The sequence below is a fragment of the Dermacentor silvarum genome, chromosome 8, assembly GCF_013339745.2.
Source record: "Dermacentor silvarum isolate Dsil-2018 chromosome 8, BIME_Dsil_1.4, whole genome shotgun sequence".
NCBI classification, from domain to species: Eukaryota; Metazoa; Arthropoda; class Arachnida; order Ixodida; family Ixodidae; genus Dermacentor; species Dermacentor silvarum.
The window spans coordinates 124,573,884-124,597,996 of record NC_051161.1 but is presented as its reverse complement, the minus strand read 5'-3'; the positions used below and the strand labels follow the sequence as shown (position 1 = coordinate 124,597,996).

Below are 24,113 nucleotides of genomic sequence, written 5' to 3'. Positions count from 1 at the left end.
TGCTAATCTTGCGCTGCAAAATTTTCAACCAGATTATGAGGTGTGTGTTAGCCAAGCGTATGGTGCTTCCGCTGGGTGCTTTTTGTTAGTTAGAAAGCAGTTGAATCACGCTTCATTGTCGCTACGTGTTGATGGGGAAGGCCGCTTTATATGTTGTGACCTCTCTTTTCGTTCCCGTAATTGGCGGTTTATTTGTGTCTATGCTCCCCTAAAAGTGAGCGACAGGAAGGCTTTCTTTCTGTCTCTTGCTCCGTTCCTAGACACTGACAGAGATTTGGTAGTTTTGGGAGACTTTAACTGTGTTTGTGATCATAGAGACCATTCATACCTAACAAAGCGTTATGATGCAAGTGCAACTTTGCTTCAGCAATTACTGGAAGACCACAATCTAATAGACGTGGGAGCCTACACGCCTTCTTGCGTGCGGTTCACACACGTTCAAGGCGTCTCTCATGCTCGACTTGATCGTGTGTATGTTTCGACGGATCTCTGGTCTCACATTCACAACTACGCCGTGAAGCCTATATTTTTCACAGACCATTGTTTAGTGGCTGTTTCATGGGGTCCCAGAAAGTTTCGCAAGTTTACTCCAAATTGGGAATTGTGGAAACTTAACACAGAACTTTTACGAGAGGAAAAATTTGTAAACAAAGTGAAAGAATTATTTCTAGAGATAACGCAATGTCGACAGCTCCCACTGTTTGCTCAATGGGAAATGTTCAAACAGAGAGTAAAAAATGAAGCGATTGCTATTTCATGCGAGCTATCTCAAAGAAAAAATGCAGAAAAACATCACCTTTATAATCTACTTCATAAGCTGCACGCTTTCGAAAGCCAGGAGCCAGGGTTGTATAGCGACGAGACAAATACAGTTCGAGCAGAGGTACAGAAATATGAGACGGAAGCGTACAGAGGAGCAGTGGTGCGTTCACGCACAATTCGTTTCACAGATGAGGAGCCCACAAAAAAGGCTCTTGGTGATGAAAAGCGATACGCGCTTTCAAAGCAGATATTACAAATTGAATCTGGTGGTTCCATATATACAGAAACGTCGCAGATAATCACCATATTTGAAGATCACTATAAAAATCTTTTCACTGCAGTTACGCTTCAGCAGGGTTACGAAGAAAAAGCCGATCAATTTATTTCTCTTATGCCACAATTACAAGATGATGATCGAGTCAGCGTTGACGAGCCAATAACTCGAGAAGAAATTAAGCTTGCTGTTGAAACTCTGCAGAAAAACAAGACGCCTGGCCCTGATGGCCTTAGTGCCGAGTTTTATGTAAAATTTCAGGAATTCCTGTGTCCCTTTCTTGAGCATGTTTTCAAAGACTCTTATAAGCATGGTGAGCTTCCTCCGACTTTCTATCAGGGCCATACGACCCTAATCCCAAAGAGCACTGATAATGAAGTATTAAAGAGTGTAAACGGATATAGGCCGATATCATTATGTAACGTCGATTATAAAATATTTGCAAAAGTACTTACAAATAGGTTGCAGACAGTCATTGCTAAATTAGTTGGTGACCATCAAACATGTGGAATTCGAGGACGCTCTATACAAACAAATATTCATATCGCACGTTCAGTCCTTGAGTGCTTAGAAGGTAGCATGGATCAAGTAGCTCTTCTTCAGATTGACCTCGCCAAGCCTTTGATAAGGTTCAGCACAGTTTTTTGTTCCGATTACTGCGACATCTGCAGTTAGGTGATGCATTATATAATGGTATAGCACTTTGTTATAAAGGGTGTACTACAAAGTTAATTGTGAACCGTACCCTCTCAGGTGTAATACAGGTACAGTCATCCGTCCGTCAGGGTTGTCCACTCTCGCCTTTACTTTTCGCAATATACTTGGAACCTCTTTGCTTAAGCGTGCTTTATAACTCAAGCATTGAGGGATACAGGTATGCAGATGAAGAAATTAAAGTTCTAGCTTATGCGGATGACATTGCCTTCTTTTGCATCGATAAGCCCAGTATTACTGAGACAATAAACACTACCTTGCGTTTCTGTGAAATGGCTGGAGCTAGTGTAAATTTTGATAAAAGTCGGGGGTTTTGGCTAGGCATGTGGGCTCTAACTCCCTCTGTGTTCTCGAATATTCATTGGGATCAGTCTTCGCTGCGTTATCTTGGTGTGCCTCTCGATAACTTCCGTAATAGTGGACCTCATTGGACATCCGCGATAACCACAATCCGTCGAAAGATGACAACCTGGCAGGGACGCGACTTCTCCATTTTCGCAAGAGCTAAGGCGTGCAATATATTCCTTGCTTCTAAGCTTCTTTATGTTCTGCAGGTATTGCACTGCTCTCGCATCCATGTTCAGGCATTCCACAGAATATTTGCATGTTGTATTTGGCAGTCATCATGGGAAGCCATGAGAAGGGATAATCTTTTCCTTCCACTTGAGAAGGGAGGTCTCAGTCTTGTGCATTTGTTTGTGAGACAATTGGTCATGCGATTACTTTACCTTAAAAATGTCCGTCATCCTTTCCTCCTTGCAGTTAACAGAACACGTCTTGCTTCACACCTCCCTTTTCTTTTTGTCACGACCAACTCTGCTCAAGAACTGCCGTTATGGGGCTTCCTAAAAGAACTCGTGGATACTATCTCATTTTTAAAAGCCAGATTCACGTTAGAATATTTATTTAGCGTTGATCGAACATCGCTAAATATAGCACTTGTAAATAACCTTTTACCTGCACCTATGTATCGAAAGCCATATCTGTCTCTATTTGGTCAAGATGTTCTTTGCCGTGTTCGTCGAATGTGTATAACGCCAGCAGCGAAAACATTTTTCTTTAAGCTGCACACTTCCACTCTGCCAGTTAAAACATGGCTTCATGAGAAAGGATTATATGTACCGTGGAATACAAATTGTAGACCGTGCAGCCAACCTGAAACAATAGAACATTGCTTTATTCTTTGTCGTGATGCATTTTATTTTTGGGACATTTTACAAAGAACTATCAAAAAAGAATTTCCTCTAACACCTTATGGTATCCGGTTCCTTCCTTTCAAAAAGACAATCAGTAATGCACCATATGATTTGTTTATGTTATTAGGACTGTATTCATTATGGAGAAGCCGAATGATCGACAGACATGCCGAGCCACCCCGCTCGACAAGGTCTGTCTTTCGAGAAGAGGCTGCTCAAGTGCGGAGTGTTGTTGCAACCTTTGACCCCGTTCCTGAATGGATTTCGTATCTGGACGCTTGTGTTTGTTTACCCGATTTTTGAACTTTCATTCGACTGCCTAGCGTGTGTGAATTTGTTTTGTCATGTATGTATATATGTAACACAAATAATTTTCGCATATAACTACTAATATTTCCATGCAATAAAGAAAAAAAATGGTTGCATGGCCGAGTGGTTACGGCGCTCGCGTCGGGATTATGTGTACGCGGGTTCGAATCCTGCCTTGGCTTGTTTTTTTTTAATCTTAATATTACGCTTTTCCTTTTGTTTTACTCTCTGTTTGCCAGCGCGGTCGTTTGAACCCCGGCGCCACGGCGGAAGCCGTGGTGCCGGGCGCCGACGCGAAGCGGCGGTCGTTGGGGTGTTGCGGAGCGCAGCGACACCCCAAATAAAAAAATACTGCTCCAGTCAGGTAGACTGCTCCCTTCCTGATAGTGAGATTATATTTGGATCATCAAAACAGTGATGCGTTTATTTAGGAATACCACCTATCCCCTAACAGCAGGCTAGTCAACCCCAACCCAGCGTGTTCTCCGTCAACGCCTCCTCCGTTCCAACGGCGGCGGCTAGAAACGTGGTACGCGCGAGCGGCGCAGCGCGGCGCCAGCGGTCGAGGGCTGTACGGGGGCGCAAATAGTAATACGCGGGACGTGGTACGCGCGAGCGGCGCAGCGCGGCGCCAGCGGTCGAGGGCTGTACGGGGGCGCAAATAGAAATACGCGGCGGGGACGGCTGCTGCACGGTAGGTTCCGGCGCGGTGCGTGCTACAGTGGCCATCATCGAGGGAATAACGCGGCGACCACTTCGGAGTTCCGTGCTTGGGTGATGGGGATGAACAGGCAGCGTACCCCACATCTCCACCAGAAAAATGTTGCGCAAAACGTATATTTACAAATATTTACAAAATAGGCGAGTAGCACAGGCGTAGCAGCAACCAGCCAAGATGGCGAGGAGCAACACCTCTACCTCCTCTTCTTCGGTGCCGGCTAATGCCGACCTCTGCTTCGGTGCCGGTCTTCTTCTGTCTCGCGTCAATATTTTTTCTCGCGTGTTCATATCGGTACTTATTATTATACGGGATGATTCATCAGCTGTATAAGGCAATGTGCGTCATTCCGCGTTTCCCATTTTTTTATGCATGGGCCCTTTTTATAAAAAGGCAGAAAAAAATCGGCAGAGACAGCTAAGACTGCTTACGTAAAGAAATAATATGATCCTTTTGGTTAAACCTTTAGTCTTCCTGACGGCTGCGACGTGATGCGCGACGCAATGACGCACATGCGAGGCAGACCTTCAGTCAGCCAGAACCGTGGCACCGCCGTGGCGTCCGCGAAGCATGCTCTTCTCGAACCTCGGTGACCCGGGTTCGATTGCCATCCAGACTGAAATGTATCAAATGTTCTTTTCAAAGCCATTAAAATATTATGTTTCAAGGAACCTGTCTGATTTCACTCCGAGCATTCCTGAAGTGTGTTTACTTTTTGCGCCGTCGGATGTTTTCCTACATTCGCTTGGTCACGCCACTGAGGACACCAGCGGATTTTCCGTAATGGGGCATAAGATGCTTTCGCATTAAAAGAATCTAACGTGGAAAGGTTTTTGTTTCAACTTGCTTCACTACACTCTTTTTGCACGCCATGTGCATTGTAAGCGAAAAAGAAATGCGTATCCCTCCGAGTCCCTCATGAGTGATAGCGAATAACTTCGCCTATAGTGGCAGGAAAACTGTCACCTGGAAGTGAATGGCTTCTTTTGACGTCCTAAAATTTAGCTTAGGTTGAAAAAGACGACGTTCTGGACTTTGGTGGTTTATTAAGGCGAAAGCCTTAGATGGTGACCATGGAGAAACTTCGCCGTCAGGGAAAATGGCCGACGCCGCAAGAAATGCTCGGATTTACACCACATTTCGTAGGGAGGTTCCTGTAAGCAAAGTAAATTAGGGGCTTCGAAAAGAAACTATTACATTTTGGTCTGGGTGGGAATAGAACCCGGCCTCCGGCGTGTTAGACGAGCATGCTTTCCCGAAGCCACTGCTGTTCCGCGGTTCTGGTTTCTAAAGTTGTGCATAGTGCGTGCACAAACATGCTGCTATTTACGTTAAGTGTTCATATGTGGCGTTCAGGAGGTCGCCTTAGTGCCGCACGTGTACTACCCATTGCGGCTCGTTATGCCTTGGAAGAAGTCTAGCCCCGATTGCATAATTTAACGCATTCCCAATACGTCTTAAAATGAAGTCTAACCCCGATTGTATACAATCGCGCTTACATACCACCTCTTTATTGCCTTGGAAAGATTGGGCTGTTATTTTTCGGATGTAATTTAATGCCGCGTTCCCTTCCAGATTGTTTCCATCTTCGTCTAGGATATGTTATAGTGTGCCGTACTTCCTTCCTAATAAGTTTATGTGGTTCCAAAATATTCTAGGTGCGGCCTTCTTTTTCTCACGTGAGAATTTCTAACAACCAACGTTCACTTTCACCTTTTATTTTTGCTTGAACCAGTATTTGAAACACAGATTTCTTTCTCGCGGTATATTTCACGCTGTTTGTCCACTGCATCCTGCGGCAACTGCGCTTTTTTTGCCTATCTGTGTTCTCTTGATGCTTTCTGTCGTTAGGCGATCGCTTCTCGTAACTTCCTGTTCCACTAGCTTTTCGGTTTCTTTTTTCCTTTCCAACGAGCATGTTGCTTCGCTTTCCGTATTTCTGCCGTAATTAAACAAAGAAGCTGGCTGCATTCTCACTCTTTGCTTGACGACTTGCAAATTCTTCCTCGACTCTTGGTTCTATGTTTGTTATTTGTTCAGGGTTGAAATTTGGACCGGCCATTGTTTGCTTCTTGCTGTCTTTGGCCCCCGCAGGGGCCTCTGCGTCTGCAGGCGTTAGGTGTGTTGCGACACCACGTACCCGAGTACATGAGGGTTGGACCCTCCCGCGTGTAAATCTGCGCGGCTTAGCCGTGTCCGGGGAAAAGGGATTCCTGGGAGTTGAGCCGAAGCCGGGTGTTTGGACCTTTATTGCCCCTCGGCAGAGGCAACACACTCCTTTGGCCTCTTCTTCACGTAGACGGCTACCCAGACTGACCCACCCGGGGGAAATCGGTGGTCGCCTTTTCCTATCCCCCTCTCCAACCTTTTGCTTTCCTGTCTCCTTTCTTTTACTATCCTGTCGCCTCTTCTCTTCTGTCACTTCCTAATTTTCATAGGCGGCTTGGATTAACCTTGTGTATGTGCCCTCCTTTGGGTGTAAATTATAGTGGCAATGTACGGTTGGCGCCTGCAGCCTTACGCGTTAGGTGCTGCAGCGTCCCCTAGTTGGGCTCCGTGGTGGGTGGCCGCCATTGCCGCCGAAAAAAAAAATCTTTATGGGAACACCAGCTTTTCCCCGCATGCTTGATCGTCATCCTCTAAAGAGGGGACGCACCGATGAACTTTGCCTATCTTTCAACCGGCCAAAAGATAACTATCCAAAAATGCCATGTTGTACACAGTGAGAAATCTGAAAAACCGGCCAGACCCATTTCACCATTCATTGTTGCGAAATCTTTGACCGAAGCTTTAGGGTCAGTTTACAAGGTGATATAAATGGCTAGCGGATACCTTCTTCTCGCGGTTCCTAAGAAACATCAGTACGAGAAACTCGGCAACCTTGTGACGCTCGGCAACCTACTAATTTCTGTATCACTGCACCGATCAATGAATATCTCACGCGGAGTCGTATCAGAAGCAGACCTCTTAGAATTATCAGAAGCAGAACTCCTGGAAGGGTGGAAAGATCAAAATGTCACTAATGTAAAACGTATCATCATCAGACGGGACAAAAAAGAAATCCCCACCAAACATTTTGTCCTAACATTTGGATCTAGCGTTCTGCCTGAAACCATCGAAACAGGATACATTAAGTTAACTGTCCGACCGTATGTCCCTAACCCTAGACGATGCTTTCAATGCCAAAGATTCGGCCATGGCTCGCAGAGCTGTCGTAGTCAAATAACTTGTGCAAGGTGTGGAGTCCAGGGCCCCTCCTCCGACAATTGTAGTGGCACTCCTCACTGTGTGAACTGCAGTGGTGACCACGCATCCTACTCACGTTCCTGTCCGAACTGGAAAAAAGAAAAGGACATAATCACCCTAAAAGTTAAAGAAAATATTTCTTTCAATGAAGCCCGTAAGAGGTGCTCACTTTTCCTTAGCACACCTTTTGCTGATGCGGTGCGTCGGGGAGCAGCGTCTCAGCGGGCACTGCCACCTGTTCAGCCCGCACGCAGCGAGCTGTCGCTTGTGGCCCCTGCCCCCGGGGTGGTAGGAGCTAAGCCTACTCCACCCTACCAGCAAACAGGCCCGGTTACCCTAGGGTTGCTGGCACCGCAACAGTCCTCGGCGGCAGCCTGCGCTTCGGGTAGTGAACCCGCAGGACCGCCAGCAGCTCCCATGGTGGGGGCAGTCAAGGCAGCCTCACCCTCTCCAGCCTCTGCTAGGTGCTGGTAACAGCCGGCGCAGCTCAGGCCCAAAGACAGCCCCATGAACCTCCGGGCTGGTGGGCGCAAAGGTCTCGTCCTTCGCAGCGAAACCTTCTCGCGAAATTTGTCGCTCGCAAGTGCACGTGTCCGGCGCCTCACGTGAGGCAATGGACACAACACCCATTCCGACGGCGCAACAAGCGCCTAAGGTAGCGGCGAGGCTCCCTCGACCGCTTTAGAAAGGACAAATTACAGGGCCTGGAAAAGGCTCTGTAATCTAAGGCAATACTTCCTTTTTTGCACACACAGCACCAATTTACTTTCAGTATGGATACACAAATCATACAGTGGAACGTCAGAGGCGTTCTTAGGAACCTCGATGATGTGCAAGAACTTCTCCACGAACACAATCAAAAAGTGCTGTGTGTACAGGAAACTCACTTAAAATCGGAACATGCAAGCTTTCTTCGACAGTAGGTTACGTTTCGTAAAGACCACGATGATGCTCTTCTATCTTCAGGCGGTGTTGCCATGATCATTCAGAAAAGCATAGCGTGTCAACGTTTGTACAGAAATTGTGCATGTATCGCGCTTAGAACCGTACAGTCGCTGCATTAATCATAATGCCGCTCGACCAGGCGGCTGCTTCCACTTAGTCTGAGTGCGACCCATGACTGACTCGTCTTCACCTCTACCCATCATCATAACTTGTACAAATATCTCCTCTGTATTTATCATCATCAGCCGCCCAGCTTGTTCTCCTGTGTCGTAGCTCGAGCTCGGCTGGAATGAACGGTTTCTAATAAGATATATATATATATATATATATATATATATATATATATATATATTGTAACGACGTGGGATCGATGAGGACGCGGAGCAACACCGACAACTGCACCTTATCAGTCGTCAACAAAGCCAACAACGACTGCTTCGTCTCCCCGCTAAACCTAATAACCCGCGCTACTTCAACCTCGTTCCGACTGGAACATACCTGCGTCAATATAGTTGTTGCATTAGCTCCACCTGTAGTAGAAAAAAAAACACCGCATACCTATGAAGTGAATGATGAGGAGTGGGCGAAGCAACGGGGGTTCATTCGGTCAAAACGCCGGAAGCGTTCCCCGGAAGCCGGAGCTTGGCCTATATATATATACATATATTGTACTGAAGGCGAATGACCGCGCTTCGGTCATTCTGGGATGTCTGGGAAAAGAAGACGACGATGAGTGTGGTTGTTGTTGATGCTCTAGCTCGCGTTCGCCAGTAACCCGACCTGCCTTTCGGATAGCCTTCTGCAACGCCACGTCCAAGCCTGCTTGAAGACCAACACCCCCATTTTAAGTGGTGGAGGTAGCGGGGTCCTGTTCATCCTGGAACTTCGCAGGCCGCACGCTACCACCAGCTTTCAGCATGACTGATCCTGGCCCATCGCAAGCTGTTCCCGTACCTACGACAATCCACTGTGCTGGCTTGCCCCGACTACGCGACCCACCTATATTTAGCGGCACCGACGACCAGGACGTTGAGGATTGGATCGTCGAGTACGAACGAGTGGGCTCGTGTAACAAATGGGATGACCGCGCCAAGCTCACGAACTTTCACTTTTACATCACTAATGTAGCCGGCCTCTGGTTCAAAAACCATGAAGCCGAAATCACGAACTGGTCGACCTTCACGGCAGCCGTCGCGGAGGTCTTCGGTCGTCCCGGCGTGCGCCGGCTTCGCGCGGAACAGCGCTTGCGCAGTCGAGTCCAACGCAGGCAGGAAACGTTTACAAGCTACATCGAAGATGTTCTCACCCTGTGCAAGCAGCGTCGACCCATCTCTCACCGAAGGAGAAAAAATAAAGCAAATCGTGAAAGGTGTCGACGACGACGCATTTTAGATGCTTGTCGCTGGGAACCCCCAGACGGTAGCCGACGTGATACAACTCTGCCAGACTTACGACGAGCTGCGAAAGCAGCGTGCGTCGACGCGCCGTGCTGCTCAAGATACAGCAGACATTTCCACCCTTGCCAACGACGCCACGGCTGATCACACCGTTTTGCTACCACACATCAAGCAGTTCATCGGCGAGGAAGTTGCACGTCAACTTTCCCTTGTCGCCCACACATCTGAGCCAGCGCCGTCACCTTTAGACCCACCTCTTCGTCACGTCATTGAGACGCAAGTCGCCCAGGCACTACCAGCTGCCCCTCCGGCGTTGCCTGTCACTACGCCACTAACTTACGCTGCCGTTCTTGCCAGACCACAGGCCTCATCTCTTTCTGGCGCCTACCGGGCCACCGGGTCCTTCTACACGTCGCCGCCACCCTCCCTCACGGTGCCCTCTCCTTCTTCGCCCACCGGACCATCTATTGTGAATCTTTGGCGCACCATTGATAACCGGCCCATATGCTTCGCATGTGGCCTTGCGGGCCATATAGCCCGCCACTGTCACCGTCGCAGCTTCCGCTCTCAACATGGTGTGGCTTCGCCAACCTATCAAGGTGCTCAGCACTCACCACGAGTTTCTTCTCCTGTCGCCGACCCGTTTTCTACACGCCGCCCGTATGACTCATGCCGGTCGTCTTCTCCCCGTCGCCGATCCATCTCCCCGATGCTTCGCCGACCTAGCCCCGCACGAGAGGAAAACTAACAGCCGCAGTTCCCGAGGCAAGAACTGCGCCGTCATCGAACTCTCCAAGACCTCATTTTTACCCGCCTAACGAAATTGATTTATTGGTAGAAGGTATCGCCGTACGTGCACTTGTCGACACAGGGGCTGTTGTTTCTGTAATTAGCGAAAAATTGTGCCGCGATCTGAGAAAAGTGACCACTCCGCTTACCGATGTTTCCCTGCGTACGGCGACCTCGCATCACGTCAAGCCTACCGCTCAGTGCACAGCCCATGTAATTATTCAAAAGGTTATGTATGCCGTTAAGTTTGTCGTCCTGCCCCGATCATCCTACGACGTAATCCTAGGATGGGATTTTCTGTCTACTCATCAAGCCCTCGTGGACTGCGCTCGTGCCGAACTCACATTGTCGACGCCGTGCCCTGACCTCGATGACCACGCTCCCCCTAAAGTGTTTGCCGCGGCTGACGTCCACATCGCCCCGTTGTCCGTCGTTCTGGTGCCGGTGTTTTAGCCTGCCGCCGCCAACTCACCTGTTTTGTTTTCGCCATCTGCAGCTCCTGCTCGGCGCCGAAACTTCCTCCTCCCGTGGGCTGTCATCAACTTCTGCAATGGTTCTGCGGCTATCTACGTGTTCAATGTATCTGCGTGTCCGTCACTTCTCCTACGCGGCGAGTGTCTGGGGAGCTTCGAGACTTTTGACTGCCTTTTCGAGGATGCAATGCTTGGCGATAAGGCATCACTACCGATTTGTGCCGTCGCTCCTGCGGCTGGCACCGATAATCCTGCTAACATATTCTTAAATGCCGTCGATTCCGCTCTCACACCTGCGCAGCACACGGAGATCGTGCAACTCCTGCAGCGTTTTCGAGCCTCCTTCGACCACAAGCAGTCTTCCTTAGGTCGAACATCGGCAGTTGTTCATCGGATCGATACCGGTCAACAAGTACCATTGCGCCAGCGCCCATATCGTGTGTCGACTGCAGAACGCCGTGTCATCGATGAGCAGGTAGACGATATGCTGAAACGTGGAATAATCTAACCCTGCAGCAGTCCCTGGGCCTCTCCAGTTGTGCTGGTAAAGAAAAAAATTCACAGCATATCCACGGGGTGAATGGTGATGAGCGGGCGAAGCTCCGGAGGGAATCATCGGATCTCCCGCTTAAGGGGACGCTAGCACAAACGCGTTAGAAACGTGCAGTACTCTCTAGTAAGGGGGAGCGGCCACAGCGTATTACGCAGCCATTTACACATGCCGGAACGTGCACCGCGTTTGCCGACGCCATCACATTACTGCTGAGAGAGTATACCCCCCGTATTCATAAACGCTCCTCGACTTGAACTTGACTTGCCACCGCTTTGGGCAGCGCGTTCGAAACGCGTTGAAGGTAAAGCGGAGAGGCCACAGCGTCTTACACCAGCTTCTTACACGGGCCGTAACGCGCTAGCACAAACGCGTTAGAAACGCGCTAGAAACGCGGCCTTTCGTTAATGTTGGGTATTTATTGCCATCGTGCTGCGTGTGTCCATGTCCGGTTCGTGGCGTAGTGGGCTAACGCCGCGCGCTCGGAAGCGAGGGGTCCCTGGTTCGATTCCGCGCTACGGACACAACTTCGGAATTTTTAAAGACGATAGTCTTTCTTGGGGAACTTAAACGCTGAAAATTTGGTCTGTCTGTCTGTCTGTCTGTCTGTCTGTCTGTCTGTCTGTTTGTCTGTCTGTCTGTTTGTCTGTCTGTCACCCGATTCAGCCACCCGGCCAAAGTTGGACCACTTGCTTACCGCCCGCACTACTTAAACTGGTACGGATGTTCATACTTGTGAACGTTATCGATCACAAAGTAAATAATACGCATATCTGAGGCGCAACATCACTAGGTAAGTATTAGGAGGTGTGTTCCTTTAATAGAAAATACATAGATACGTAACTCTAAAGACCCTAGTTTCTTAAGCTGCGCTGAAAATGGCATGCTATGCGCGCCGACGAACGACGTTCCCCGACTGCGTGCCGACGAGCGCCCTCAGCCATGGAGGAAGGAAACCCTCTGCACAAGCTCATGTTTCCCGATGTATTGCCAGATGGCGTCCATGTCTCACGCAGCGCCTCCTCAATTTTATCAATGCCAGCCAGATGCGGCCGTTTCAACTTAAAGGAAGCGCTGTCTGAGGCAGGGCAAAACATAAATGGCCGTTTGATGAAATAATGCGGTAAAATGAAATCTGTTCAAACAAACCTCCATTTCATTTATCATGCCAGGACGGAAATGTTACGAGAACAGCATCACGGGTGGCCGCGGATCAGACCAGCACTCATGTAGTACGGCCGGCAGAAGACTATCGTCTTTCGACGACATTTGCAGCGAAGCACGCAGATACGCGGCAATTTTTTTTCTCATTTTTCTCAGACTGGTTACACACTACTACTACGACGACGACGACGGGGACGAACGGGAGCCGCTATGAGGAGCTTCGCCCCTAAAAGGACGGATCCGTCAAGTTCTGCGTGGATTACCGACGTCTTAATCGCATAACGCGCAAGGATGTGTACCCTCTACCACGCATCGACGATGCCCTGGACTGCCTACAGGGAGCATAATTCTTCTCGTCCTTAGATCTGCGCTCGGGATACTGGCAGGTACCGATGGCGGCGGCCGATCGCGAAAAAACGGCTTTTGTGACGCCTGATGAGGCGTCATACCTGGCCTGTATGAGTTCACAGTCATGCCCTTCGGCCTCTGCAACACACCTGCTACTTTCGAGCGCATGATGGACACGATCCTTCGAGGCCTCAAGTGGCATATTTGCTTTGTTATTTAGACGACATTGTGGTCTTTTCCTCCGATTTTTCGTCCCATCTCACTCGCCTCGAACAAGTGCTCGCTTGCCTCTCAGCTGCAGGACTGCAACTGAACTTGAAGAAATGCCACTTCGCCGCTCGAAAGCTCACGATTCTAGGTCAGGTTGTTTCGAAGGACGGTATTCTCCCCGACCCTGCCAAACTTACAGCCGTTTCAGCGTTTCCCAAACCAAGTACCATGAAAGATCTCCGCAGCTTTATCGGCCTATGTTCCTATTTCCGACGCTTTATTCGCAATTTCGTGATGATCATCAACCCTTTGACCAAGCTCCTCGCTGGCAGTAATAACCTTTCGGCTTGGTCTCCTGCTTGCGACGACGCTTTCAACGAATTGCGCCGTCTCTATACGTCGTCTCCTCTACTGAGACACTTCGACCCCTCTGCACCCACTGAGATCCACACGGAGGCCAGCGCTGTCGGGTTAGGCGCTATTCTTGCTCAACGGAAAGATGGGTTTGAAGAGTACGTCGTTGCCTATGCAAGCCGAACTCTCAACAAAGCCGAAGGCAACTATTCGGTGACTGAAAAAGAATGTCTTGCCATAATTTGGGCCATAGAGAAATTTCGTCCTTACGTGTACGGGCGCCCATTTGACGTAGTGACCGACCACCACGCCCTGTGCTGGTTGTCGTCACTGAAAAATCCAAGTGGTCGGCTCGCTCGATGGGCATTGCGCCTCCAGGAATACGACATCCGCGTCGTGTATCGCTCTGGTCGGAAACATTCGGATGCAGACGCCCTCTCCCGTTCACCCCTGCCTCCCGACCCTGTCTGCTTCACAAATACCACCTGCGATACCACCGTTCTTGCCATCTCTGACATGCCATCTGAGCAGCGCAAGGACCCGTGGGTGGCTTCCATTCTAGACTTTCAGTCTGGCCGGACTTCTGCTCCCGCTTCTCGGACGTTGCGTCGGCAGGCTGAGCATTTCACCACTCGGGAAGACGTGCTGTACCGCCGCAATTGCACCCCCGGTGGCCGTAAGTGGCTCCTCGTCATTCCCCGCCACCTGCGCTCCGAAATCTGCTCCACTTTCCACGACGACCCACAATGTGGCCACGCAGGTTTCTTGAAGACGTATTCACGTATTAGGCTTCGGTACTACTGGCGTGGCATGTACCGTTATGTTCGACAGTATGTTCGGTCATGTTCCACGTGTCAGCGACGCAAGACTCCTCCTCAACACGTCGCCGGCCCCTTATTACCTCTACCATGCCCGCCCGACCATTTGACCGCGTCGGCATCGACATCTACGGTCCCCTTCCCAGTACACCAGACGGTAATCGTTGGATAATCGTTGCCGTCGATCACCTCACACGGTATGCCGAAACTTCACCTCTTCCATCGTCCACAGCAAAATACGTTGCTACTTTCATTCCTCACAATCTCGTCCTTCGTCATGGTGCTCCTCGAGAGTTGCTGAGTGACCGTGGTCGTGTGTTCCTCTCCGACGTCATCGCAGCATTGCTTCGTGAATGCCGTGTCGTTCACCGCACCACCAGTGCCTATCACCCACAGACGAACGGGATTACAGAACGTTTTATCCGAACCCTGGGCGACATGCTTGCTATGTACGTCTCGTCAGATCACTCCAATTGGGACCGAGTGCTACCTTTTGTTACGTACGCTTATAACACCGCCATTCAAAGCACGACTGGATTCTCCCCTTTCTTTCTCCTTCACGGACGCGAACCTTCTTGCACCATGGACACTATTCTTTTATAGCGACCCGACACCTCCGAGTCCACGACTCTATCTCAAGCAGCTACATACGCTGAAGAATGCCGCCAACTCGCACGTTCATTCACATCACAAGACCAGTGGCGCCAGAAGCAACACCACGATGCCTCCGCTACGACTACGTGCTATGCTCCTGGCTCGCTAGTCTGGCTGCGTGTCCCGTCCACTACACCTGGCCTTTCAGCGAAGCTGGTTTCCAAGTACCAGGGTCCATATCGTGTACTTCAACAAACATCTCCGGTGAACTATCTCATCGAGCCGTTAGAACCGTCTTCTGACCATCGTCGTCGCAGCCAAGAAATTGTTCACGTGTCCCGACTCAAGCAGTGCTACGATCCCCCTGTGTTTTCTTGCCCCTAGGTCGCCAGGATGGCTCCTTATTCCGCGGGGGGTAATTGTACTGAAGGCGAATGACCGCGCTTCGGTCATTCTGGGATGTCTGGGAAAAGAAGACGACGATGAGTGTGGTTGTTGTTGACACTTTAGCTCGCGCTCGCCAGTAACCCGACCTGCCTTTCGGATCGCCTTCTGCAACGCCACGTCCAAGCCTGCTTGAAGACCAACACCCCCATTTTAATATATAGATATACCGTGTATGGCGGTCTCTGGTATACTGTGTATACACAGTATACCAGAGCATGTACATGTGTACTGCACACATGTACAGTATATATATATATATATATATATATATATATATATATATACTGTACATGTGTGCAGTACACATGTACTGCACACAAGTACATGCTCTGGTATACACAGTATACCAGAGAAAGCCATACACAGTTCACGAGCTAGCGCCTTGGTCTTTTGAAGGTGCTGCGCTGCCCCTTCGACGACTCGGACTTACTTTAAAGGCCTCTTTTAGAAGCCGCCTGTCTATTACACGTGACATTTTTGTAGTGGAGGTGCTGGGTATTCGCAACCCACGCAACAGACTACTCCCAGCATCAGGAACGCTAGATCGCTACCGGAGCTCACGCCAGTACACCGCGCCAGCCGGAGAATCCAGGGATTGGCCCCTGAGTTTGAACCTTTACCTGAGAGGACAACGACAACATCGGCAGGTATGGATGCTACATCCGGTACTACCACGACTAACCCTGCGACGGCTACTTCGGTACCTCCTGTACCTCCTCATTACACGCTGCAAAAACCACGCGTGCCAAGTTCCTTCCATGGCGACCTTCTTGAAGACGTGGAAGACTGGCTGGCAGACTTCCAGCGCGTAGCTGAGTTCAGTAGATAAGAGGACGAAGCGAAGCGCGGGAAAGTTTAGTTCAATCTTTTGGATGCTGCTCGCACGTGGTTCCAGAAGCGCGAAGGCATCCTGAGAACATGGCGTGAGTTCTGTCGCAGGCTCTTGGACATCTACGCCAGCTTCGATTGCCGGGAACGATCAGAATGGGCCCTCCAGTCTCGCATTCAGAAGCCTAATGAGAGTGTGGCTATGTACGTGTGTCGCTTTGGCCTCGAACGATGCATTCTGATCGGCTGTGTGGCGAGATTGTTCTTTTCGTTTGGCCCCATGTAACCGTACAGCTATTTCCGCTTGCATGCTGTAGCACGTTCTTAAGCCAATGGTAAAATCCGTGCGGTATACATACCCGTAGATTAAAACATCGCCGTGACTTCCGAATCGGTCGTAAGGCGAGAAGTCCAATAATCACAGCGCCAGCATCATGCTGTTACCAGAACGCAGGCTTACCTCACTCAGCAAGAATTGCATGATAACTCACTGATAACATGGGGTATTTTTTTTTAATTTGACCATGCGCTCCACTCCAGTACAATGTTCACCACTCCACGCCGGTTTGTGCAATCGACGGTACAGAAAGTGCCTGCATAAGTTTTGTCGCAAACGCTGCGCCTATCGCTCGAGCGTTAGTTCACAGAGTCTTTTTCATCGACAAAAGTGCTTGCAGTCTTTCCCAGAAACAGCTAAGTGTTTCCTTTAACCAATATTCTTGCCCACAACACGAGAAAAATTATTGATCAGCACTCAAGCTCAGGACATTGCCGCGGATCATGCAAGGGTTCACGCACTCACTTCGCACACCTGCCCTGTGATAATGGCGGCGTTGCATGGAATGCAGCTGGGGCATGCCCATGTGCATAGCTGAATTGGAAAAAGGTCCATTCATTTGAGCCTATAGGCACTCATCATCGTATATTTGCAACCGTTTGCACTTTTTCACATTTGCTCTTATGATGTCACTGACGCCTACTCATGCTAACATTCATTCATGCCCGGTCATGTCAGAAATTTCACGAGATCGAAGCCGGTTGTATATTTCACTTTTTTTTCTTGGCCAAATAGATATGGTGGGCACGCCATTCAAAAGCATGCAACTGAATTTTGTTTTTAACAGAACCTAACAGTTTACCAGAAAAAGCTACCAAAGACCAACTGGTAAAGGCTACATTTTCATGCGGAGTGCTTTTTCTCAAATTTGAAAGTATCTGTGAAACAACATAAACGGAACATGGACACGTAACCATTATTACATAGTATATACAAACATAAAGGATATAGGTCGTATGGTTTCCCTTTTTAAGAGAAAAAAATGCCTTCTAAAAATTTGAGAAATGCTACATTTTACAATATTGTAAAACCAATTTCACCTTTCATTTTTCAGTGCATGAAATTTTGCCGAATTTGTGCCTGTGCGTGTAGAACTAGAAAGAAAATAGTATGCAATAACCATTTGATGGCAAATGAGTGACTACGGCTTAAGCGGTCAGGCATGGGGTTCAATGGGGGCTGGGTGGGGGAATCTTCGCGACTACATTTAAACTGCAATTACACATTAAGCGGGTACGTATTAATGAGGTTTGACTGTACCCGAGTTCCTTGAGTGTAGGCAGAAATAATTACCTATGTATTACTGCAGCGTCATTGTACAGGTCATGTTTGCAAGGTACCAGTGTGTGGTATGTCCCACACAATGTTCCTGACAGACATTTTTGGTTTATATACCCCGGCAATGTGTAATGGTTACATTATGCTCTTTCCATAGCATGGGACTCCTATATTGCTTTTGAAGTCTTAAATCCTTACATTTTATGAGACCTGGCAATTCAAGGGAAAAGTTGTACATTTTCTTTTGTAGCTGACATGGACATATTCACTGGAGAGGCCATCGATGTTGTCATCGAATCCTCAAGAGATGACGGAAAGGTAACTTTAAAAGTCATAGAACTGTTTTTTAAGGATCGATGTTACATTTACGTTCTGAAAGGGCTCGTACATTTCAGAGTGGGAAAAGAAACTGAGCTATGTCCCTTTTGTTTTTCCTTTATGGATGTAAGTAGCTGTGTATGATCCACGAACTAGATTTATGGCCGAGTACCATATTTATTCAAATCTAGGCCGGTCTCACTCCTAAGCCAGCACCTGAAGGTCTGAAGCCGGTGAAAAAAGTGCTTTTCTTGAATGTAAGCCGGACAAGTAAGGGCAACAGACACAAAACGCAAATAGCATTTATTAGTCACAACCCGTCCCAGCCCATGCAGTGTTGTCGTTGCTGCTAGCCTTGTCGCTTACCTTCTTATCATTGTCAGCATAAAAGAGCAGACAATTTTTGGTACCATTTAGTGCACTTTAGATGCTGCACTCCTTGAAAGCATGCAATCAAGCTTCATGGTGTGTCCCATGCTGCAGTGACCCAGCTCGCCACTTGTGTTAGTTATGCGCATTTAGTACAACCTGTTGCTGTTAGCTTATACGCTTTATCACTCGGCCAGATCGCGAAGTATTTCCGCAGGCAATTCATCCTCAAAATGCTTGTTGATACAGACGTCAAGTGGCTGAGGCTGGTCCGTCATGCCACCTGGTATAATAGCGATGTCCATTCAAGCTTGGGAGAGCACAGCCTTCATGCTGTCAGTAAGGTGCCCACAGTACATATCAAGGACAAGGAGACAGTTCTTGTGTGACGTTGCCATGTGATCCTAATCCACTAGTCAAACGTGGCACTCGTTATCCGCCTGTTTGCATTTGCCTGTGTGGCAGCATTTCTGGGAAAGGCTTCTTAAGCCGGCAGTGGCTTCCTCTTATAAATTATGTATGCAGGCAGCTTATGTCAATCAGCTCTGCCATGGAGCATCATGATCGCATGTTGCTTTCCGCAAGTGGCCGAGCACATGACGCCCCTTTGTTGCTGTTGTCATTGGCTTGCTACACCACAGTGTGATGTGTGGTGCGCGACACGGTGCAGTGGTGCGCGACGGTGGTGCGCGACGGTGATATTTGTAGTGTGCGACAAGGTGCGGTGGTTGGAGACAAGGAGCAGACGACAAGGAGAGCGCGCGCCGAGGCGAATTTGGAAAACGACGACACCGAAGACCGCCCGGCGCGTGAACACGCGGCACAAAGAAACAAAGAAACAAACGAAGCGCCATCCAATTGGAAAGAACCACGGCGCTCACGGGGGCCAATGACCGATGCCCACGGAGCCCGAAGGTGACCAATCCGAAAGGGACACACGGGCCAGAGGGAAGAAAAACGAGGCAGTGACCGAAGAGAAGGGCGAGTTCGAGAAGCGGCGCCGGGTGAAGGACGACCACCGGACCGGGAGCTGAAGACAGGCCGTCGGGTTCCGGACCCGAGCCTCCACGACTTCACCTGGCCGGGGCCTCCTGCCAGCCAGTTCCCAGACGTCGCCACTCCACCCGACCACGGATGGCTGCCCGAGGTCGATGAACTCGTGAGCCCGCAGGCAGAACGCAAACAGTTGGGCCACGGGCCTGAGTTTGCACCGAGCTGCCTGGCCACGACGCCGCCTCCAACTAACTGTCCGGGCCGCCACGCCGCCAGCGTGCCTTCTACAAGCCAGCGCTGCTACGCTCGGGTTTCCTGCCCATCGCTCAGCGACGCCGAAACGTTGGTGAGACGAACGCCGCCTTCTTTCGTCGCCTTGCCGCCACCCTTCCACATGGAACTGTGTTACGCGCGCTATCACCTATGCCAAGCCCTAACTCTGTGTGGTGTTTAACTTGGATTTTTTTTCTTGTGTCCTCCTTTCTATTTATTACTTCTGCTTTTTTTCTCCTACTTTCCATCTTAACGTGTATATTAAATGTCTTGTTCTGCTCTTTAAAACCAACGGCTTCGTCCTTTGATTCGGTCCTCTGAGGCTCTGCCTCAGAGACCTGCCTTCAAACAAGAACCTGCTCATCACAAATTGGCGTCCGCGACAGGACGAAGCCGTTTGTTTTTTTCTTTTTTTTTTGGGTTGTTAGTTTAAGAGCGTAACACCATGGCTAGCCCACGAGAGTTATTGGCTTTAGCGGAGCGCATGGGGCTTGAAGGGGCGGAGTTAAAAGCGTGGTACGACGAGCAGGAGGTGCGAACGCTATGAAGAGCGCCAACCAGAAATGTCCCCACAGTCCGCATCATTTGTCGTAGTGGAGGAGGAGGAGGAGACGGACGCGCCTGTACCCGTCTTCAAAGCCAATGAAGGCTGTGGTACAGAAGCGATAAAGGTGGGCGATGAGCTCATGGAAAGCCAACGTGAGGAGCTACGCGGACTTCTAACCCACCACAAAGACATCTTTTCCGAAGTGCCCGGAAAAACTAACTTATTGGAGTGTCGTCTTCAATTAACAACCTCTGAACCTATCAACACTCCGCAATATCCACTACCCTTCGCAATGAAGGAAGTAGTCGAGAAAGAAGTGCAAGATATGTTGCAGCTTGGGGTGATTGAACGGTCCGACTCTCCTTATAATTCGCCCTTGGTGCTGGTAAAGAAGCCCGACAAGAGCTACCGTGCTTGCATTGATTTCCGTCGCATCAATGACGTCTTGGTTTCAGACGCAGAACCGATACCAAGGACAGACGTGATGTTCGCTGAGGTCGGCACAAGAAGATTCTTCTCCAAATTTGACCTTACTAAAGGATATTGGCAGGTCCCACTTGACAAAGGTTCACGTCTGAAAACAGCATTTTCCACTCAGTCCGGACACTACCATTTCCTCTATATGCCGTTCGGGATCAAGACAGCGTCTGCGGTGTTTACTCGACTAATGAGAATTCTCCTCCAGGGCATTCCAAATGTAGTCCACTACATTGATGACGTCCTCATCGCTACCATGACCTGGAGGGAACACATAGAAACCCTCCATTGCCTGTTAAACAGGGTCCGAGAGGCTGGATTGACAATCAAGCCTCAGAAGTGTGAGGTTGGCGTAAGATCGATAGTTTTCCTGGGACATCAACTCGGAGGTGGGACAATTCAGCCGATAGAGAGCACAATTGCGAAGATTGCAAGAGCTCCACGACCCGAGACTAAGAAACAACTACGTTCGTTTCTCGGATTGGCAGGATACTACCGGGATCTAATTCCTCACTACGCAGAGAAGGCGCAGCCGCTAACGGAAATGACCAAGAAAATGGAAAAGAACAAGGTCTCTTGGAACGCCGAAAGAGAAGCCGCCTTTGAAACGCTCAAACAGGCGCTAGCGTCCGGACCCATAGTGAAGGCTCCAGATCTTAAACGCGGGTTTATACTCCGCAGTGACGCCTCCGACACTTGCATCGGCGCAGTCCTTATGCAGGAACACAATCAAGTTTTGCACCCCGTATCATATGCTAGCCGTCAGCTATTGCCTCGAGAGCAAAACTACTCAGCAATTGAGCGCGAGTGCTTGGCATTAGTTTGGGCTATAGAAAGGTTCCATATATTTTTATACGGAACACACTTTATAGTTCAAACTGATCACCAACCATTGCAATATTTGTCACGAGCAAAGCACCTTAATAGCAGGGTATTGCGATGGAGTCTAGCTCTACAAGAATATACCTTTCATGTAGAACATATCAAGGGATCCGAAAATGTTGGGGCGGATTACATGAGTAGAATACAGGGGGGTCTACAACCCGACCCCTCTTGATCTTGCAGTTACTCAAGCAAGGTCGTATCATCGCAGTACCATGCTATTAATCTTTAATGTCACATTTTTTTTTTGTTGTGCTTTGTCTGAATCAGTGTTATTTTTTTTCCTTTATGTGTAAATGTGTTTGTTACGTGAACTATGCCATAAATAGTGCAAACTCGTGAACGGACAATAACTGTGGTGTTCCGAGCATACGGGAAATGTGTCCCGCACTAAGCGGCAGTTTTCCCTCAGAAAACTTTATAAAAAAGGGGCTTATGTGATGTGTGGTGCGCGACACGGTGCAGTGGTGCGCGACGGTGGTGCGCGACGGTGATATTTGTAGTGTGCGACAAGGTGCGGTGGTTGGAGACAAGGAGCAGACGACAAGGAGAGCGCGCGCCGAGGCGAATTTGGAAAACGACGACACCGAAGACCGCCCGGCGCGTGAACACGCGGCACAAAGAAACAAAGAAACAAACGAAGCGCCATCCAATTGGAAAGAACCACGGCGCTCACGGGGGCCAATGACCGATGCCCACGGAGCCCGAAGGTGACCAATCCGAAAGGGACACACGGGCCAGAGGGAAGAAAAACGAGGCAGTGACCGAAGAGAAGGGCGAGTTCGAGAAGCGGCGCCGGGTGAAGGACGACCACCGGACCGGGAGCTGAAGACAGGCCGTCGGGTTCCGGACCCGAGCATCCACGACTTCACCTGGCCGGGGCCTCCTGCCAGCCAGTTCCCAGACGTCGCCACTCCACCCGACCACGGATGGCTGCCCGAGGTCGATGAACTCGTGAGCCCGCAGGCAGAACGCAAACAGTTGGGCCACGGGCCTGAGTTTGCACCGAGCTGCCTGGCCACGACGCCGCCTCCAACTAACTGTCCGGGCCGCCACGCCGCCAGCGTGCCTTCTACAAGCCAGCGCTGCTACGCTCGGGTTTCCTGCCCATCGCTCAGCGACGCCGAAACGTTGGTGAGACGAACGCCGCCTTCTTTCGTCGCCTTGCCGCCACCCTTCCACATGGAACTGTGTTACGCGCGCTATCACCTATGCCAAGCCCTAACTCTGTGTGGTGTTTAACTTGGATTTTTTTTCTTGTGTCCTCCTTTCTATTTATTACTTCTGCTTTTTTTCTCCTACTTTCCATCTTAACGTGTATATTAAATGTCTTGTTCTGCTCTTTAAAACCAACGGCTTCGTCCTTTGATTCGGTCCTCTGAGGCTCTGCCTCAGAGACCTGCCTTCAAACAAGAACCTGCTCATCACACACAGACATACCAAAATAAATGAAAAAGGGTCAGTTTACAGCACTCTACTGCAGCCACTTTTGATTGGCTGGAGTGGCCAAGTAGAAAATCTGACCCTGGTAATATGCTTGCTCTGGTATTTTTGTCTCACATAAATGATTTAGTTGTGTTTATTGTTGCTTAACACTATTGCCACAATTTCCTGTGTAGAACAGTGTCCCATGAAAGCACAACTATGCTTGCTCTCAATGCATACAAATGTACGAGAAGTGTTTACAGATCATCTGCATTTGCTGGGGGTAGTAAAATTAAGAGTGTGCAGAAATGACAGCAGTGGGATAGTGGGCATAAAGAAACAGTTCTGTGCGAGACTAGCTTGATGGCTCCTCTAAGTAAGCCGCCATAAAGCGATCTCGGTGCTTGTGGAGATGGCCATTTTCGCTGCGTCTTCCAAGCCCATAAAAAAATTGCCGCCACACAGAAGAAATAACTATATAAAATGAAATTGTACTTCTACTATAAGTTAGATGGTGCACTGCGCTTGTAGTGACGCAGGTCTCCAAAACGGCGCGAGAAAACATAATTGGTGGGCTAATCTTTTATTATGGTAATGTCACTTGTGTGATGAAATCTAGGGTTTGACGAAAACTTGTCTGGCGAGGAAAGAACATGGCTGAATAAGCGTACACTCGCCAACTGAAGAACACAAAAACAACAGATTGACGTTTTGGCACCCACTACGGGTGCCTTGTTCACAATGAACGAATGCATGGTGATCTTTATTATATATGCGTTGTAAGACGTAAGGCCCTTGCGTACAACTCAGGGAGGGGGCCCCGTGTCCGGTTTATTGTGTTAGTCGTAGATTGTAGTATGCAAAATGATTCAGGAAGCTATCGGGATAATTTCTTCTCTCTTTTGATGATGAAAGCCGAATGCCAGTTAATACTGTGACCAGTCTTCTCATGATGCTCTGCTAGGGCGCTAGAAACCGTGTGTCCTTTGGCTACATCATTGCGGTGCTGCTGTAGCCTTCTTTGAAAGTTTCCCGTCTCGCCTACGTACCACGCCTGGCAGTCCTGGCATGGAATTTT

At 49.2% G+C, this 24,113-nt stretch overlaps 1 protein-coding gene across 1 annotated transcript; it reads left to right on the top strand.

The window, feature by feature from the left end:
* Nucleotides 1–2,049: 2,049 nt before the first annotated feature.
* On the top strand, nucleotides 2,050–3,300 carry LOC119461668 (uncharacterized). Its single transcript, XM_037723041.2, has one exon. It carries the CDS (start codon nucleotides 2,074–2,076, stop codon nucleotides 3,247–3,249), a length of 1,176 nt encoding a protein of 391 aa, XP_037578969.1. The 5' UTR covers nucleotides 2,050–2,073; the 3' UTR covers nucleotides 3,250–3,300.
* The last annotated feature ends 20,813 nt before the right edge of the window (nucleotides 3,301–24,113 follow it).